This window comes from Alligator sinensis, unplaced genomic scaffold (genome assembly GCF_000455745.1).
Source record: "Alligator sinensis unplaced genomic scaffold, ASM45574v1 scaffold772_1, whole genome shotgun sequence".
In the NCBI taxonomy this organism is placed as follows: Eukaryota; Metazoa; Chordata; order Crocodylia; family Alligatoridae; genus Alligator; species Alligator sinensis.
This window is the reverse complement of record NW_005842695.1, coordinates 833,463-851,908: the sequence shown is the minus strand read 5'-3', so window position 1 is coordinate 851,908 and position 18,446 is coordinate 833,463. Positions and strand designations below refer to the sequence as shown.

Here is an 18,446-nt window from a genome sequence, read left to right as displayed (position 1 = left end):
TGTGTTGGCAGGTTTTATACTTCTTGTCCTGCCATGGTCTGGATTCATTTGGAAGTTTGCTTCTGATGAAGAGGTTGGTGAAGTTCGGTGTTTTATGAATGGCACATTGTAAGCTGCCTGTCATCTGATAACCCCAGGTAACCTGTCTGCATTTTACCGGCTACATTCTAGCAGGAGCTCAACATTCCCCTTTGCCCCCACACCGACCTGTCTTACACCTATAGTTTCCCATTCCCTCTGATCCTCTCTGCCATGCATTTGCATTTTCACAGACCTGCATTTTTGCATACTGGCTGGGCTTCTATCCCATCCAGGAGAGCACAAAACAATTGCAGACTCTCCCTCTGCCTTGAAGAAGGGTGTTTGTACCCAAAAGCTTGCAAAGAACAATTTTTCCAACTATGTAGTTGCTCTAATAAAAGATACCACATTTACCCACAGAATCTTGTCTGCCTCTAACCCAGCAGGGAGTTAGTCTGAATTAACACTAAATAAGCTACCTGCTGTGGTGCAGGCTGAGTAATGCCTGCATTCTGAGAGTATGATGACTGTTTTGATTGGAAAAGGTCACCCGGGACCCTTCCCTTCAAGATACCCTCTCGCTCCAGATCCTAACAACCGTTGCTGCTCTGAGGCTACTTGGGAACCACAAGACACTTTCTCCCTTGACTCCTGGCTGAGCCAGAGAGGCTAGAATTAAACTTAAAGCCTTGGATAACTATATTCTCTGTCACCAGCTGCTGGACACTTTGTGGCTGGAGGACTGTTGTCCTGAATTGTAATAAATTAACTCATCCACCTTTTGGGGGGCAAGTGCTTTGGGGAGGAACTGAAGTGTTCACTGTTGCTTCCTCTTTTTGAAGCCCACAGGCTGTAACGATCCAGGCCCTGAATGTCCTGCTTCAGCCAATGGACTGTGTTTTGAGATCAGCCTCCCAACCTTTGGAATGCCCAGGTATAGTGGGGATAGACAAGCAACTAATCCACCTTCAAGAGACAAGAATGTGTCCTGTGCGAAGGAAAAAGGCATGAGTGCTCCCTTAAATAAAAGTAGTCTAAGCAACAGGTGCTTAGGAGTGGGACCAAGTTAAGAACAGCAGCATTTGTGGTAAAACTACAAGAATGGAGGATGTCTTATTGGAGAAAGAGTCTTTTAGTAAATTGCTTCATTTCTTCACTTAAAAGTCTCAGCTGTCTTCTCTATCAAACACTGTTGCTTTCTTCCATGCTGGCTCTGCTAATCTCCGTTGTCACTTCCAGGTTTCCTGGGTGAGTCTGTAAAGGATTCTGCTGTTGTTGAGAATCTTCTGTCCTCCAAGCCATCTTGTGCTGCTCTCCTGTGTCAGACTTTAGCTCATCTGGAGGAGCTGCTGTGCATGGTAACGTTCAGGGAAGGAGTGGGTTCACTCAAAGATGGCATTAAGATTGGTTACCAACTTCCACTATAGGGTTTAACAGAAATAGAGCAGGGCTTGCACAGATGACTTATTTAACTGTACGTGGCATTGCTGAGAAATCTAATGTCCTTTTTGCCTCTGTCCCAGTTGTATAACATAGGAATTCCTATTTCATTTTTTAAAGAGGGACTACATTTGACTTCTATGCATCCACTGTAGAAGTGAGTTTGAACCTACTGTTCAGTCCATGTAAGCTGGGACAGATTCATCTCTCCTCTTTCACTCACCTATATGCAAATTTACCAGCTAGAACTGCAAGAGTTTGAACTGATGAAGTCAAAACAGACTGCTGTTACCTCACATGGTCAACTGGTCACACTGTGTCTAGAAGTAATGATAAGTGGTCCTCTTGCCTGTGCAGTGGCATTTTGGGACAGGATGAGAATGCCTCAATAACTGTCTGACTTCTGTGATATCAGAGATGGGCGTGTTAAAACTAAACAGGCTTCTGCCAGTCCTACCCAACCTCTCTCTTGCTACTTGTATTTTTATATTGTGTACAGATGCACAACAGACACACTGGAAAACTTACCTGATTTCTCTCTTAGGCTAGTTTGCCAGTGGATGTGCCCCATATACCTCTGCTGCAATCTGTCATGATAACATTACAATTCTGTAATGGCCTTGCAACTCCAGTCTCCTGTCTGGGAAGTAGGATGAGCAGAATCCTGATTGGTTGCTTCAGAGTTCAGAGGTCAGCGCTTGACCTTCTGGGAGCTCTGTCTCAGTGGGCAAGTGAGTGAATCTTTTCCAGAATTTATGCTCCAGTACATTTATTTTTGAATCTTTGGTCATTCTGGGTTTAAAGAGAGCTCAGAGTACCACGTGCCCCTTCCCTTTTTAAACTTCTGGGTCTGGGACTGCTGTCTTGTGGTAAGAAAAAGATCCCATTTGAGGCTCCTTCTGCTGTATGTCAGTTCGGCAACACATCTTTATTTCTGGTAAAGTAGCGCAGTTAATGATCAAAGTAGTTTTGCTAATTAGGATCTTTCTGTTTTCGCTTGATTTCAGACCTAAGGCATTTTAGTTTTTAACAGGATGAAACTTGTTTGCTCTCCCCCACCCCCACTCCCCTACCAGCCAGAAGACATTTTAGGAACCATAAATGTAGTTTCAGTAGTGGATTTTTCTGGGTCCAGTAACATTGACCCCTCAGTTATTACTTTTCCTGTATTTCAGGTGATGCTGCATTCAAGGAAAGTGTATTTGATATCCTTCTTAAATACCTGGAGGGTCCAGATAGCAGTCCTACCGTAAGTACAGAATCCTGAGATCCAGAGGAACAGTGGTTAGCTGGAGTAGCTTATCTGGTTCCACTAAAATGTGTTTGAAACTGTAAACAACTGCTTCTTAATAAAGTATGTGCTGGAACATTTAAGAGCTTTGTGTCTCAGTTCTGAGACACACACAGGAAGTGGCTTAAGTGTTCTTGACCTAGTAAGTACATGACATAAGTAAGGTCAATGCCCTTAGAGGGAGAGAGAGGCAATTATATGCAGTAGTACTATTGATGCACTAAACTTCCCTCAGCCTTGAGTTTCTAGTCTTTGGTGCTGGGTTTGCCTGCGTATGGATAAAATGATGATTGGGCATATCCTGGAGGATTAAGACACCGGGAAGCCAGCAGCTAGCATTACCCAGTTAGGAGTGGATGTATTCTAGGAGCTTGCTAGGAACACAAGCATGCAGCATTAGAATCCTTGGCTTCAGTAGCTTCATCTACGATCACAGAGGATGTTGACTTGCTGTCCCTAGCAGTTTCTCTGCGAAGGGGAGGATGAAGCCAACGCCATCCAGTGAGGAAGCAAACATGCTTCCTGTAGTAGTTACATTTACAATTTTTATTGCTTTGTTTTCAGGTTCTGAAAAAATCATTTCAAGCTACGTTCAAGTGGATTTTGTGCTTATGTGACCCTCCCAGCTTCAGCAATCACTGGCAGCAGACTGAGCAGGTTCTTCAACGTAAGGAAGTTCTTAATTGGGGTAAACTGAAACCACTGGCCAAGAGTTTAGCTATTGCAGCCATAGTTCTAAGTCAAAAGTGGTAGCATCATAGAACTGCTGCCTTGCTTTCCCTTCACACTCAGCATACTGAGTGCACTTATACTTTATAAGACAGCACTAATATAGACCAGTGGCCAATCTGATGTGCCAGAGAGCTGAAGGAGGTATGCAGGAGCACTACAATACATTGTATACAATGCTTAAAAGGACACCAGTGCTCTGAAGAAATGCTACTTGTACACTTTGTGTTCATCCAGACTCATGGCTGGCTTTCTGCAGGTCTGTTCCTGGCACTGCAGAAGCGGATGTGCAGCCCTTGCTGGGAAGTCCGGGACTCTGCCCTGGAGTTTCTCACCCTCCTAGTTAAACACTTGAGAGGTACGTGCAGAAATGGAAACACTTCAAACTGGGTTAAATGCCTAGAAGCAAAATGCAGCCAGTGAAAGTTGGTGAACCTTCCCTCTAGGAGATGGGGAGGCTGCACAAGTGATGCATGCTTACTGAACGACAGTAAGCATGCATCACTTGTTGCAGTAAGCAACAAGTGATGCTTACAATCACTTGTAAGCCCAGTTGTGCCAAGCCTTTCTCCACACTGCAGGCTGACCATTCATTGCCCCTGGAGTGGGAGCCCGGGCACTGTAGCTGGGGCAGGAGCCCACTATAGCTCCTGTGTGGTGGCAGAAAGGGAAGAGTCCCTTTTTTCTTTACTTCTGTCTTCAAGCAAAGGAACTCTCCAGCACAAAGTCAAGTTGCCTGAGCAGTTTGTGCCCCTGCTTAGGACCATCTGTACATACTGCCAGTGGCACTTTGAGTAATAGTCAACGTGAATTTCATAGCTTTGAAACTAGAAGGATTAGACTTCTTTTCTTTGGATGAAATCTTAAATCCAACAAGCTGAGGCAAGGGCCTGACTTTCCAAGGGGAGAGTTTTTTTCTTGCAGGAGTGTGCAGATGGATTTTCTGACTTCCAGCACTGAGGTGGGTTTGGAGTTTGACTGGGGGAGGATCTTGCCAGCAGCTGTTTGGTCTCTGCAGTGGATCAGCTCACTGGCAGCTGTCCCTGTAGTCAGTGGGCATAGTTACACGATGCATGGGGCTGTTTGCAGTGGAAACAGTTTGGAGCTGGTTAGCGGAATAAAGTTTTTTCTGTGGACTTGTGTATTTACAGAGCGGGATGGGTTCAGGCAAGTTCTCTTCTCTTCGGAGGTGCCAGGACTTGCAGAGGATCTTCTTCGAGACCCAGAGAGTTACGTGCGAGCAAGTGCTGTGGCTGCCATGGGGCAGCTTTCCTTCATCACCCACCTTGTCTCAAACATACCTGCCCCAGATGATGTAAACAACAAAGAGGTACAGCAGAAGAGAATGTTAAACTAGTCCAACCCACAGTATAGTTTAGCAAAACTCCTCAGCAATTGCACTGCTGTTAAGTTAGAGCACAACTTTTGGAACTCTTTAGACATTGCTTAAAAAAATACTGGGGACTGGTGTGAAAACTGGGGAGGCAGATTCCACAGCTGTTTAAGATGCGTCAGCAGTAGAGCGAGACTGGATTGTTCTGAGCTCTTTAACCCTTATTTCCTTCTTTCTCTTTGCCCCTTTTGTTCTTAGGAAGACATTGTAACAGAGTTACACGAAATCTTATCCACCGACTCGGAGGGCTTCCCTCGAAGGGCTGTGATCCGAGTCTTCACTGACTGGCTGAGAGAAGGCCACGCAGAGGTGCTAAAAGACACTGAGCAGTTTGTCTCCCGAGCAATCCAGGCTGTGAACGGTGACTTAGACTGGGAAGTCAAAGTCAGTGGTCTGGAACTGGCTCAAGCGTTTTCTGCCCAGACGCTTAGCCAGCCTGGCCTTGCTGGATGCCCATATTCTGCTGTCTTATCCTCTGCCACCCGCTCCACTCGTCTGAACGAGTCCCTGCAGATATTTCAGCGAGTGAAGTTGTTTGAGTTCCTGTTTGGTGCATTGTGCGACTGTGACAGGCCAGTAGCTCAGAAAGCCTGCGAAATTCTCCTGGCCTTGAAAGCTCAGCTCTGTGATGATAGCCCGACAGACAGGCTGGGACCTGGAGGTTTACCTGCAGAAGTGCACAGCCTTGCTCAGTTAGAAACGACTGTGAGGAGATGGATGTCCCAGGCCCAGACCAATCCCAGTGGTGATGGCAATGGGGTTAGCTCCCATGAGCCACACAGTGTCCTGCTGGTTCTGGGAACAATTGACTTAGAGGGGCTCCGCGCAGCTCTGGATAAGAGTAGTGATCACATTGAGAAGAGCCCCCAGTCCCTCCTGCAGGACATCCTGGCTACTGTGGGGACACTGGAGGAGAATGAAGCTGACTGCTACTGACCTCTATGCTAGGCTTCTGCTCTGAGTGGGCGTTAATTGAAGCCACTGTCTGGTTGCAGGAGAATTTGTTTGCTACCCACGAGTAGAGATGAGGGATATAGTCTGGAGAAAGACAAGCTGTTAGGGAGTCTGTCCTCCTCCTGGGCCTTTCCCTCTCTTGAATGGGTTAGACCGTCTTTTGGGCATGCCGCCATTTCCCATGTGGTGCAGTAATTGCCAAAGAACAATTTTTGTTAAATGCACATTTTATATTAAATTGTTTCTCAGCCGGATGCCTCCACTTCATTTTAACACACATCCTTTGCTTTAGCCTGCGCTAGGGAAACTTGCCTAGAAAGCCACTCATTCGAAATGGGTTAAAAGTGCTGGTGGGTACAAGGCCAAGAAACTGATGGGCCCTTTTTCAAAGGCAGGATTTTAAGCCTGTTTAGAAGCCGATTCCATGAGGCTGAGACATTAAAAGGGATCTATCCAATCTGGCCTTGCCCATATTACTCTTCTAAAAACCAGAGGCGTGCAGCAAGCTTCCCTGCTACAGAATAGGTCTAAGGCCACAAGAGAGCACTAAGGACAAGTCTTAACAGGGCACTGAATACTTGTAATTATGGAAGCAGGCTAAGTAAGAACAATATTGGCTAACTGCTTTTCCTGGCAGGTGAAAACCAGAGGTACTAGAAATGACCCTGCCTCCAGAGGGTCTCTGGCCCCAATCCAGTCACCAACCCTTCAGAGTACTGTTAGTCTTTACGCAAGAAGAGCTGGAAAAGCTGCTCTTGGATGCAAAGGCTTTAGGCACCTAAAGCTTTCAGACTAAACACCACCACCAGGCTTTTGGTTTTGTCTCTTATAAACAAGTCTCTTTAATTAAAAAGAGCAGCTCACCTAAGTGGCAGCACTGCTTTCTGAGAAGAGTTTGACAGCTCTTAGAAGGCAGCTGGGAAAGGACTGTGCCGTTTACAACTTTAGCAGACTCAGAAAAAAAGGAGACTGCATTAAAAATCCTCCTACACAGTGAGGAGAAAGGTAACCATAGCAATAGTCTCAAACCATAGCTAAGCCCCCTGAACAGAGCTAGTACTATATGGATAATGCCTTGGAGGCAGGCCAAGAACAAACCATTCCTTTTCTGTGGGAGGATACAGAAGAGGGTATATCCTTCCTCATCGAGATTCTTGAATTCTTAACTGCTGCAGCTGGGGATTTTTGAATTCATGGCATACCCTTTTATGAATCTGGGCAACTTACCTGCCCCTCTGCACAGAGGCTTCCACACAAGCCTAAAGTCGGTTGATGGCAGCTCTTCAAAGAAGTAGCAGCTTCTGGCAATGTACATCCCTACCCAGGCAGGGGCTGTTCCTGACCAGAGAGAGGAAAAAAACAGAACAGTAAGTATAAGCTGGCCACTTCCTCCCAGATGCTCAAGCTTAGAAGCTGCAAGGGTTGCTAAAGAAGTGGCCAGCTACATTTAAGGTAGCAGATTGTTCCGCAGCCAACTTCTCCCATTGTAAACTTATCAGGCCCTGCTGATAAGCAGGTTTTAGCAATTCAGAAGCACCTCTCATTGGGTGCGTCCACACAAGTCTCCTGGCCCCTGAATCTAATGTTAGATGGCAGGTTTGCTTCTATGCTAGAAGCTGTAAATCTAGGTACCAGGCATGGTGTTGACTGACTAAGCTGATGCCACTTTACCCACTAGATAACTTAGACACTAGGCTGAGCCATGGCACAACTGAAGCTGAGGGCTTCTCTGCAGTGGAAATAAAGGTTTCCTGTCATTCAGAAGACGGGTTCAGTTGGCAGGATGGCTAATGGGGATGTTTTCATAAACAAGGCTCTGCACAGTGAAAAGCTCTCAAGCTTCCAACAATTAGGAAGCTAAAAAAATACTGATTTTTTATTTTTTTGCACCTTTCTTTCCTCTGAGCTGTCTAAGTTTCCCTACTTTGCTGTTCCTTGCAGTTTTTTACAGCACTCTATTCTTCCAGCCCCTTGATAGCACTGGGAGGCTGAGACTGGCATCCTAACTTTGACATCAAGAGGGAGAAAGCTAAGTGGTGTGGAAATCAGAGCAACAAGAACACCAAAACTAGCAGGGAGTAGAAAGATCGAGGAGAGGAGGGTGGCAAAAGAAACCTACTTTCCCTGCTGCCAAGATCCATGTGGTTCTTAGATGGAAACAGGATCTGCACACTCAGAACTTACCTGCAATTGAACCCAGGGCAATCCCACCAGCTACAGGGATTTCCCCAAGGACTTCCATTCTGAGAGCTACAGAGAAGTAGGGATTGAGTTTGAAATGAGCCACAGCTCATGGACCTTGCTTTTTGAGGGATCTTCCTCCTGTACCTTTCATTGGAACCAGGCCTCTGGAACATCCTAGAGCTGGTGTTGGCAACTTAGGGCCCACGGACCAGATCTGATAGCAACTAGATCCAGTCTTGCTCAGAGGATTGGTGGCATGAGGCTGCCTTGCACTGCTTATCTGCTCCATAGCGCTCCCCTCCACCACAGAGCCTGCTGCCCTACAGTGTCTGAACTTACACCTACTGCTAAGGGGTTGGTCTGAAAGCTGGCTGCTCGGAGGGGCAGACAATAGTTTGATATGCACGAGCCTCCCAGGTGTGGCCTCCAGGGCTGTGCCCTTTGCGGAGGGGCCCAACTCTCAGCCTGATTTCACCTTCTGCAGTAGAGTTGCCTGCTTCTGCATAACAAACGCTGCCACAGTCTTGCTAGGCAGGGAGGAATCAGGACTATAATCCCTAATGCTTCATAAAATGCCAGCCTTTTATTTATAAGTTGCTCCCTATCAGTGAGTCTTCCCCTCTAGAAAGAGCATCATGTCAAACTAATTTGACTCTTGAGTCTTCCGTGGGAAGAATAAATGTAGTTTGACACCGGGGCTCTTTAATTCCTATCCACCAATGGCCGCAGCACAGCCAGAGGATAGAGGCTGTTCTTGCAGAGATTCTGTCTTGCAGAATTTGGGATTTCATAAGAGATCTGCAAGCACGTGCCCTGGTTGCTCAGGAGTTTGTGTCCTGCACACACAAAAACCCTCAAAGGTTGCAGGTATCTTGCTCTCCAGCACCTCATTACGTAGGTTCAAGGACACGTTTAGGCAATGGTCTGCCCATATAGGACACCGATGATGACGGACAACACGGTAGAGACGGGAAGAACTTCATGGCTGTGCGAACAGGCCCGCAGGGGCTGACCTGATCTATCATGGAAGAAGTCCCAAAAGGCCCACACCGAACCCTTGCAGTTTTAAAGACCCCAAACTTTGTGCCTATAGGAGGCAGACATACCCGTGAGGCTTGTCCAAATGCACAGTGCAGCCCTTGTAAGCAAATTCTCTGCTGCCTTCAGCTGTTTGTTGGAGTAACACTTTCAGCATGTGGCCAGATACATCCCCATCGGGAGCTGCAAAGAAAACACAGCATCAAAACCATTAAGACTCAAAAGTCAGATCTAGTTTGACATGTTTGTGCAGCATGCCCCGGAAGCAGAAACCTTCCCCCGTCACCACCGAGAAGGTCACTTAGAAAAACAATGTTTTCAAAAGGCTGCTCATGAAAGAGGAAGGAATCGCAGCTTATCTTGGGAGAGTGTCATCTCCGCTCAGTGCGACAGAAGCCCCATCCTCTCTGTGCTGGGTGCATATGTGAATCTTAGGTGTATTTCTTCATTTAACACATTTCAGCACCGTTCTGGTGAATGATTGTTCATCTTTTTAGCCACTTATGCACAGGCAGCAGACAACACAACAGATCCTTGTTTTTGGCTAGGTCCTTCACATACAGTGCCTTAATGAATTTTGGCAAGATGTGGGTCTGTTTTAATTGATGGGGCAAAAAAATATCTACAGCTGTACTTTTAATTCGTAGCTCTTATGGACCTATATCACCTGTGATTAGCAAAGGAAGATACAGCTGGAAGGGACATGAAGAAGGTCCCTGAAGAGGTCCAACCCCCTACCCAGACAGGGGTCCAACCCCCTAGCCAGACAGTTTAGATATCTCTATCTAAACCATCCCCACCATGTGCTTATCTAAACCTTCCAGTAACAGATTCCACAACCTCATCGTGCGCCCGGAGTTAAGAAAAAAACCACTCCAGCGTAAATCATGTGCCTACCTCCTTAGTTCTTGTTGTTTCCTTCTGGACTCTTCAGGTTTCCCGCATCTTTTGGGAGTGTGTTGTCCAAAGCCGGACACTGCTCCAGATGACACCTCCACACTGCTGAGTGAGTGGCAGAACTGCTTCCTGCAACTTGTGCATAACGCTCCTGTTAAAACATCCCCGTCTTAGTTTTTTCAGTAACAATATCACCCAGTTGACTCCTTCAGCTTGCATTCAGGTCTGCCCTGCGGTGCTGGTGACAGCTCAGTCAGTCATTCACCCATTTTGTACATATTCCTGTGTTTGGTTGCTCCTTCCTAAGTACAGTGCTTTACACTTCCCCTTACTAAATTTCATTCAATTTATTTCAGACTACGTCCCTAATTTATCCAACTCATTTTGAATCCTAATTCTGTCTTAAAGTATCTGCTACCCCACTGAACTTGGTATCATCCGCAAGCTTACTCCATCCACTCCTGCAAGTCATTAAGTTGTGAAACAGAGCCAGCCCCATGACAGACTCCTGCAAAACCCCACTTGATACTTCCCCTCCTGTTTTCACGTTAAGCCATTAAAGACTCAGTGGGTGCGTCTACACAAGATGCTTACGGCACAGCAGCCTCATAACACTGCACAGTAGTGTGCTGGTCAAAAGCTATGCCAATATGCTACTGGGTGATGTTATTAGGCTACTGCGCAGTAACCGTCGCAACAAACTGTGCCTGTGCTACTGCACAGTAACTAGTTACTGCACATTTAGTTAGTACTTCATTGAGTAATAAACTAAATGTGCAGTAACTACTGTGCATTAATGAACATGTAGACGTTCCCAGTGAGCATGAACATCCAACCTGTTATACGCACATATGACCATAGTTCCATCTAAACCATATTTCTTTAGCTTACTTAGGAGAACCTCATGGGGAGCCCATGTACAAAGCCTTACATACATTCCCATGTGTATCTTTGAAAATATATATGTATATAAAATTCAGCTGGGTCTCTAGCAAAAGATCTACAAGTTCTAGAGGCAAATACAATAGATTCAAAAAGTTATCTGGCTTGGGGAAGGACACTGGTCTGGCAGGTTCGCTATGAAAGCTCTCACAGCATTTTTGTGGGGAGGAGCAGTAACAGTTTTGAACAGTGGTTTTGTTCAGTACCAAGAAATACATCTTTAGTGGAAATGTTCAGAGCTTGCTCTACAACAGACCGTTCCTCTGCAGCCGGGGGTGTAACTTGTCACAGACCAGTGTGTAACCACAACTGGCTGCTGGCCTGATGAGGGGAGGAAATGAATGAGGTCCCTTGACAAAAGCATTTTGTCTGCATTACACAATTTCAAAATGCAGAATGATGGCAAAATCAGGACTTGGCTACATGCACGAGGGGTTCTGCTTTATCTATTGCACATGATTAAAGCAGGAGAACTCTGCTACCTTATCCCCAAAAGTGAAGGGTAATTATATGGGTGCAACGTCCGGTATGGTACAGTTATCACTACTGCAGTAAAAAGCTATCACGTTAACTAAGTGCCGTGCTGGCCCCAAGCCTGCCCATAGATCAGATGCAAGACCTTGAGGAGCACATTAACAGAGCTAGGACTGGATCCCAAGCTTTAGCTGGCCACAGGATTTCAACTGTGATAGGGCTGCCACCATTCAGTAAAGGACTGACAGCTTTAGTGCTTGACAGGTGTGAATGACAATGATGCTAGGGACCTATTCGGATTTCCAGAGTCCGCGGTGTCCCTACGTCTTGTGTCTAGTGATTCCAATAGTTCCTTGTACTTTCAAAGTATACGATGGTAACGCACACGCACAAAGCAATATTCAGTTGTCAAAAATTCCAGGAGAATCAGGAATGTAGCCATCATCACTGTAGCGTGTTTCTTTCCCTGGGCTCAGACCTTTAATCTGGCCTTGCACAGTCTCTGACCATATCAGCTCTCGATCGTTATTACTCTCCCCTCAACAGACAGCAATTCTCAGACTGTCTGTCCTCAGCCACAGATCAAAGCTGAGAGCACCCAGTCTTGCCACTGCAGGCTTCAGGGTGGGGGAGTTCGGGAATTTGCAGTGCTTCACGGCACTGGCAGTGCCTGTCGCATTCAGTCTCCTGCTACGCTTCTCACTCCCGGGCAGCTTGCAGTTTTTCCACTTTCAGAGCGTGTTCCCAACTCGCTCCCAAGCTGTGCTGACACCTGCGCAAAGGCAATCAGACAGACGGACAGGGTGCATCAGGATTGTGAGTTCTTTTTAAAGCATGACTTGCCCTGGCTATGCTAAAATCTTGGTAGTGTTGGCCAAGCCATTTCCCCTCTCTTGCCATGGTCTAGGTGAATCCCCTCAGGCAGCAGAGCTGCAGGTGAGCCCCCGAGTCCATCCCTATCACAATCACCCTCCATGAGCACAACGTGCAGATTACGGTTTGTCTTCGTCTCGTTATCCCAGGACTCTAAAAGCTGCTTTGCAAAAATGGCTGTAGTTGCTAAGTGACAGCATCTGTAGAAACCTATCACATTCACACCCCCAAGCTCTGAAAAACAAAGAGATGAATAGCTACAGCTGGCATAAAACTGCACTGCCCGCGCAGTGAAACGGTTTATCAAGAACAAAGGAACAGTGTGTTTGTTGTAGCACGGTCACCTTAACTCTGACCCACCGGGACTGCAGTGGAAATAGGTCCATATTTCCCCCTGAAATCCATGGCAGCAGAGAGCAAAGTTTGCATCACAGACTTGTTATCTTTGTTTAGTTTCACCTTTTTTCCCCCAAAAAAACTCTGCCAGGGAAGATAAGATGGAAAGTTCAGCAATAAAATTCATTTTCATAAAAAGAGACAAAAGTCAGTATTTTCAGTTGGGTTTCATAGTTTGTCGGGTCGGAAGGGACCTGAGCAGATCATCAAGTCCGACCCTCTGCCATGCCAGGAAAAAGCACTGGGGTCAAACGACCCCGGCAAGGTGTTCATCCAGCCTCCTTTTAAAACCCCCAGGGTAGAAGCCAGCACCACTTCTCTTGGAAGTTGGTTCCAGATCCTAGCCGCCCTGACAGTGAAGTAGTGCCTCCTGATGTCCAGCCTGAATCTACCCTCTGCCAGCTTGTGACCATTATTTCTTGTCACTCCCAGTAGTGCTCGGGGGAACAGGGACTCCCCCATTGCCTGCTGGAGGGTCCCCTCTGACTAGTTTATAGACAGCCACCAGATCCCCCCTCAGCCTTTTCTTGTGGAGGCTGAACAGGTTCAGGTCATGTAGCCTCTGCTCGTAGGGTCTGCCCTGCTGCCCCCTGATCATGCGGGTAGCCCTCCTCTGGACCCTCTCCATGCTGTCCAGATCCCTCCTGAAGTGCGGTGCCCAGAACCAGACTCAGTACTCCAACTGCGGCCTGACCAGTGCTGCATAGAGGGGAAGCATCGCCTCCTTGGCCCTGCTCGAGATGCATCTGTGGATGCACGACAAGATGCGGTTGGCCTTCCTGACCGCGTCCCCACACTGTCGGCCCATGTTCATTTTGGTATCAATAATGACTCCAAGATCCTTTCCTGCCTCTGCACTGACGAGAAAGGAGTTCCCCAGCCTGTAGGTGTGCTGCTGGTTCTTCCCCCCAGGTGCAGCACCCTGCACTTGTCAGTGTTGAAACCCATCCTGTTCTCATGCGCCCACCCCTGTAACCTGTCCAGGTCCGATTGCAGCCTATTCCTCCCTTCTAGCGTGCCCACTCCCCGCCACATCTTAGTGTCATCTGCGAATTTGAACAGGGTGCTTTTCACCCCCTCATCCAAGTCACTGATGAAGATGTTGAACAATGCAGGCCTGAGGACTGAGCCCTGGGGAGCCCCACTGCTCACATCCCTCCAGGTTGAATAAGACCCGTCCACCACCACTCTCTGGGTGCGGCCCTCCAGCCAACTAGTGACCCATCTGACTGTGTAGGTGTTGACACCACAGTCTCCTAGTTTTTTAATGAGAATGGGGTGAGAGAGAGAGTCGAAGGCCTTCCTAAAGTCCAGTTTGTGTTGTGTGTTTGTTTAAATTACTTACAATTCAATGATTCCTTCTGTCTTCAGTGTCAACCTGACAATTTTAAAACTAAACCAGTTTTCCAAGCCAAAGCTTTCAGGGCTCTAAAACAGCCTTATCACAGACGCAGGCTGCAGTCTTCCCCCAGGCACTGACTTCTGCCTGGTGTTCTGGGACAGCCACGTCTAACCATCAAGATTCCTGAAATATTCAGGACCAGTGATAAATATTTCACAGCTCTAAGCAAAAGCATTTAAACTCTTATTCTCCATGCCCTTCTCCTGGGTCTCCAGACACTTTGAGGTGCTCAGGCCTGTTCAACACCCAACACCCACTCTCCCAGCCAATGTTTATAAAAGGATACCAATTAAACCAAATGACGCTTGCCCTAGGGTCGATCCAGCCCTTTAAGGACTTGAACAGAAGCTGGCTTGGACTCTTAATGCAACGAGATTTTGAAGGGAGGGAAGAAAGGGCATAAATGAGCCTCCTGACACACACAGGGGACATGTGAGGGGAGGGGAGGCAAGGCCATGTGGCAAATCCTCTGCACCCAGGAAAGAATAAATCCCTTATTGTCCGCCTCTGCAGCTGTGTGCTTCCAACAGCGCACACACACATGCCATGGGCACCTGACATAGATATTAGGCAGTACCCAACGGCTTTGATGCTGGGGTGCAGTGTTCACTGAAATCCTTCCTTGGAATAAATAATGAACTTACAGAGGAGAGGAGGACAGCTATTCCTCAACTACAGGAGACTGCCACAGCATGCTGGAGCACTGGCCGCTGGCTGGACTAGGACTCAGGAGAACTGGTTTCCACTTGCATCTGTGCTGGGATGGACTGGCTGAGGGATGCCGGGCTCAACATCTTGCTTCTCTTCAATCCTTTCCACTCCCCTGTCTTGTCTGTCTCGACAATCTGTCCTTCAGGCCCCAGCTGCCTCTTGCCGCTCATTCATTCAGTGCCTGGCGCAGTGCTGGGGGGGTCTGGAGGTGCCACTGCAATCCAAATATCATGGAGCAAGACTTCCCAACAGTTGTCTGCTACTGCAGGCTGCCAAGGGCCCATCTCCTCCAGTGAAGGCAGCCGCTGACCAGGAGCACGTGGAGGTCAGTTTCCACGGGTCAGTTTCCACCTGGAGGTCAGTTTCCCCGGGTGCAGCAATGCAGTTCGGGGGCAGAGACCTGCTCCACCTGAAGAGACAATGTTAGGAGTCATCCCCCCTCTGACGGCAGCACCCCTCAGGCAGGCATCCAGGAACGCAGCGGCAGAGGTGCAGAATCAGAGGACAGAAGAGAACCTGCTCACGTGGGTGTTATGGGCAGACAGAAAACTGTGCCTGACACTAGTGGCCAGGACAAATGTATTCACAGCTGATATGAGAAAGACAGGACCTGGCCCAGGAAAGGTGCCAGCTCCAAGTCAGGCAACCTACAGACAGACTTGCCTGTGTGCAAGCCCATTGCACACATCCATGAATCTACTGGTGTGAAACACATGCGCAGGCATTTGAACTGATACTCCAAGTAGACCGGTAGGCCCTTATGGTCATGCTCACCTTGTGGTCATGCTTTACAGGGGATCGCTCTACTCTTCAGGAAGAAAAGTAAGGACGCAGATATGCAAATGATTTCTGAGCTTACCTGTCGTTGCACATGTGAGAAATACACAAGCAATGGGCACAAAATCGGGTTCATATTGAGTACAGGCCCCAGGACTGGAAAAGCCCGTTATTTTCTTATGCCTAAAGGACTTCTCCTTTTTGTCAACAGGTAGAAGCAAATATTTCCATTACTAAGGGCTCCAGATCCAATCCTGCTAGCAACCATGGAGCATGCTGGCGTATGGACCCATGGCTCATTACAAATGGATGCAAGTAGACCCAGGCCCTTGCTCACCCCCAAGTGATCATATTAACCGTGTTAAATTCTGCCTTGCAGTAAAAGGGGACATGCTTCTACATCCTACACATGAAGGCAACCACTTCTCTCCAGCCAGACACTGTGCAGGTATCTGTGATCTGCACAGTGTCATGAGGATCCTGCAGCACAGGACGGACAACACCCTGGGAAGTGCGGTGCAGACACCTGGCCTGACTCCCCCGTGGTGGTGCCGACTCACAGCAGCCACACGTTGTCTGCCTGCCTGAGCAAATGCCACATGTCAAACCCTGTCTGCTCTCCCTGTCTGGTGCTGGCAGAGGGGCATGTCCCAATTTAACCCCAACTACAGGCACTGCAGAGTCCAGAAAAGATGCTTGTTTCTCTGACTCCCAACAACAAGTTCTTCTTCCCAGTGGGGATCAGCCCTTCCTTCAGCTCTACTTTGGGACCATCTTCCCCACCCTCTGTTTATTACAATGAGATCAAAGACACATCTCCATGGAAACAGCTTAGCGATTTCAGTGCCAGAGCCTTAGATCCTGTGTCTTGTTTTTGGCTCGGATTTTTCAGCCGAAGGCTCGAGATGAGACCTATCAGCAGTTGCTTTTCTCTATACATGAATCAATTAGTAAGAGCTGATAACACGAGCGGCATGCATATGTATGATCATGTTAATTAATATGGATGCGCACATGACGGAACAGAACAGGGCTGCAGTCCAAATCCAGGGGAGTCTCAGCGCAGCTGTCTGGAGGGAGACCCAGAGGCAGTCAATATGAGCAGATGTATGCAAAGGGGGAGGGGGGGAGGAAGAAAGGGGCATGCCCAATGTCAAAAGCTGCATGTGTTTGCAGTTGGGTGTAGGGGAAGGTTGCGACTGTTTCTGCTCTGCATTTCCACCTCCCGATGGGAGTGGAGCACCTGCCGCTGGCATTGAGTGCAGCCACCCACCTCTGCAGCACAGCCGCCAACACCTGGACTTGCAAGCAGTGGTGGCAACAAATAAAGCCATAGAGGGTCCAGGCTTTGGGGTCTCAGGCACAGCCTGTCTCCCAGTGCTTTGCCCCACAGTGGTAATCTAGGTGAGTCTCAACAGCACTCAAGTCATGCACCAGAGGGATGAGGGTAGGACCCCGCAAGGAGGTGCCTTTCACTTACTAAATAACACCATTACAGAGACAATAGCAAGCACAGACACAGCAGAGGAGGGATGACATGGTGCTGCACCCACTGCACTGAGTAGAGCAGGGACAGGCACACACATGATCCTTCTCTCATCAGAAGCTGAACCCATCCAGCTGTACCAGGGCTGCCCAGCTGTGGACGTTCTCATTTCTGACCCTTTGCAGCCAGATGCCCTCATGTGCAGACCTTGTACTGGCTGAGAGAAGTCAGTGCTGGGATCATGCCAGGTACCAAACCCTTTGTGGTTCTGAAACCCAGGGGAGATTTTGAATTGGGTTTACATCACCGAGCTCTCCAAGACACTAAAGGCTCCGAACAAAGGGAATGAAATTCAGTAGGAAGGCTTGCATTTTAGCATGCGTGTCCTAAGATGAGCAGGCAGGCAGGAGAGAGCAAGCTATTTAAGCAGCTGATCAGAATTCCAGGCCATGCCTAATCAACACCATTCACTACTGAATTAGATAGCATTCAAGGCAACGATTCTGCACCCACTGAAGCCAACTGAAACCTTGCTACTGGCTTCAGCAAGAGCCGGCCTGCGACTGCCAATACAAATGCATTTGGAAGCACAGTAAGGGATTCCAGGGTACAAACCCTGCACTGTCAAATCCAGCAACTAACACTCAGCCATATCCCAGTGCACGCACAGGCAGAGCCTGTGAAGCATCAGTCAAAGGCACATAAGCTGCACCCTGCTGGGTCTCAGAGCTTAATTATAAAATAGAAAGCAAAGAACCAATGGATCTGTTGGGCTAACAAATGCTTGGAGAAGACAGAGAGGCAGAGAGTTACAGACAGTGGAGTAGGACACAGATGGTCACAGCTGAACAGCACAATATTTTATAACTCTGTGTTCTGTACTAATTCACTTCTGATTCTGTTACTAGTCCTGGACCTATACCCTCACACCTGACACCAGGCCAGACCAAACAGGACAGTCATTCAAGCTTGTTCCAAACTAGACTGTGGCTTATTTATAAGTAAAGTCACAGCATGGCCACCGTACAGCCACGAACAAGGTCAGGTCAGACAGACAGATATGCAAACTACTGCAGACCAAGGTTCAATTCCTCATTGCTTTGCATGCTGCGGGGTCACGTGTGCACGCAGCGCGCAGGCAGTGTTCCCAGTGTGAACACTTGAAGTGTGCCAGTTCAGTCACATCCTGCACCCATTCTGTGTGCTGCAATGGACTGACTATGTACAAGCAAGGCTGCCCTAACCATGTCCTGCCTGAACACACGTTCCCCATCATCTCTGCTGGACAACAGCCAGAAGTCCAGAGTCTGCAGGCAGCTTTCCTCACTGCTTTTGCTATCTCATTTCCCACCCAGTCTCATTTACAGACAGGTGCTCATTGGTATCCACTTCCCATTCACAAGTCTCACTCCTTTAAATGAATTTTCCTTGGACCAGA

At 47.9% G+C, this 18,446-nt stretch overlaps 1 protein-coding gene and 1 long non-coding RNA gene across 2 annotated transcripts; one reads left to right on the top strand and one right to left on the bottom strand.

The window, feature by feature from the left end:
• Positions 1 to 404: 404 nt before the first annotated feature.
• LOC102377516 (BRCA1-associated ATM activator 1-like) lies at positions 405 to 6,124 on the top strand. Its single transcript, XM_006034049.3, has 8 exons — positions 405 to 955; positions 1,261 to 1,379; positions 2,006 to 2,192; positions 2,637 to 2,710; positions 3,317 to 3,419; positions 3,741 to 3,839; positions 4,633 to 4,811; positions 5,073 to 6,124. Exons 1-8 carry the CDS (start codon positions 910 to 912, stop codon positions 5,808 to 5,810), a joined length of 1,545 nt encoding a protein of 514 aa, XP_006034111.2. The 5' UTR covers positions 405 to 909; the 3' UTR covers positions 5,811 to 6,124.
• A 904-nt stretch (positions 6,125 to 7,028) lies between these two features.
• On the bottom strand, positions 7,029 to 10,461 carry LOC112551973. The gene is made up of 3 exons (XR_003096332.1): positions 9,948 to 10,461; positions 9,119 to 9,233; positions 7,029 to 7,166 (listed from the first exon to the last, which is right to left on the bottom strand). It is a non-coding gene; the product is annotated as an uncharacterized LOC112551973 (long non-coding RNA).
• Between the last annotated feature and the right edge of the window lie 7,985 nt (positions 10,462 to 18,446).

Excerpts from the sequence above, each read along its gene's own strand:
- LOC102377516 (XM_006034049.3), top strand. The coding sequence starts at position 910 with ATGGACTGTGTTTTGAGATCAGCCTCCCAACCTTTGGAATGCCCAG. Across the intron at positions 3,420-3,740 it reads GACTGAGCAGGTTCTTCAAC|GTCTGTTCCTGGCACTGCAG; the intron begins GTAAGGAAGTTC and ends GGCTTTCTGCAG. Across the intron at positions 4,812-5,072 it reads ATGATGTAAACAACAAAGAG|GAAGACATTGTAACAGAGTT; the intron begins GTACAGCAGAAG and ends TTTTGTTCTTAG.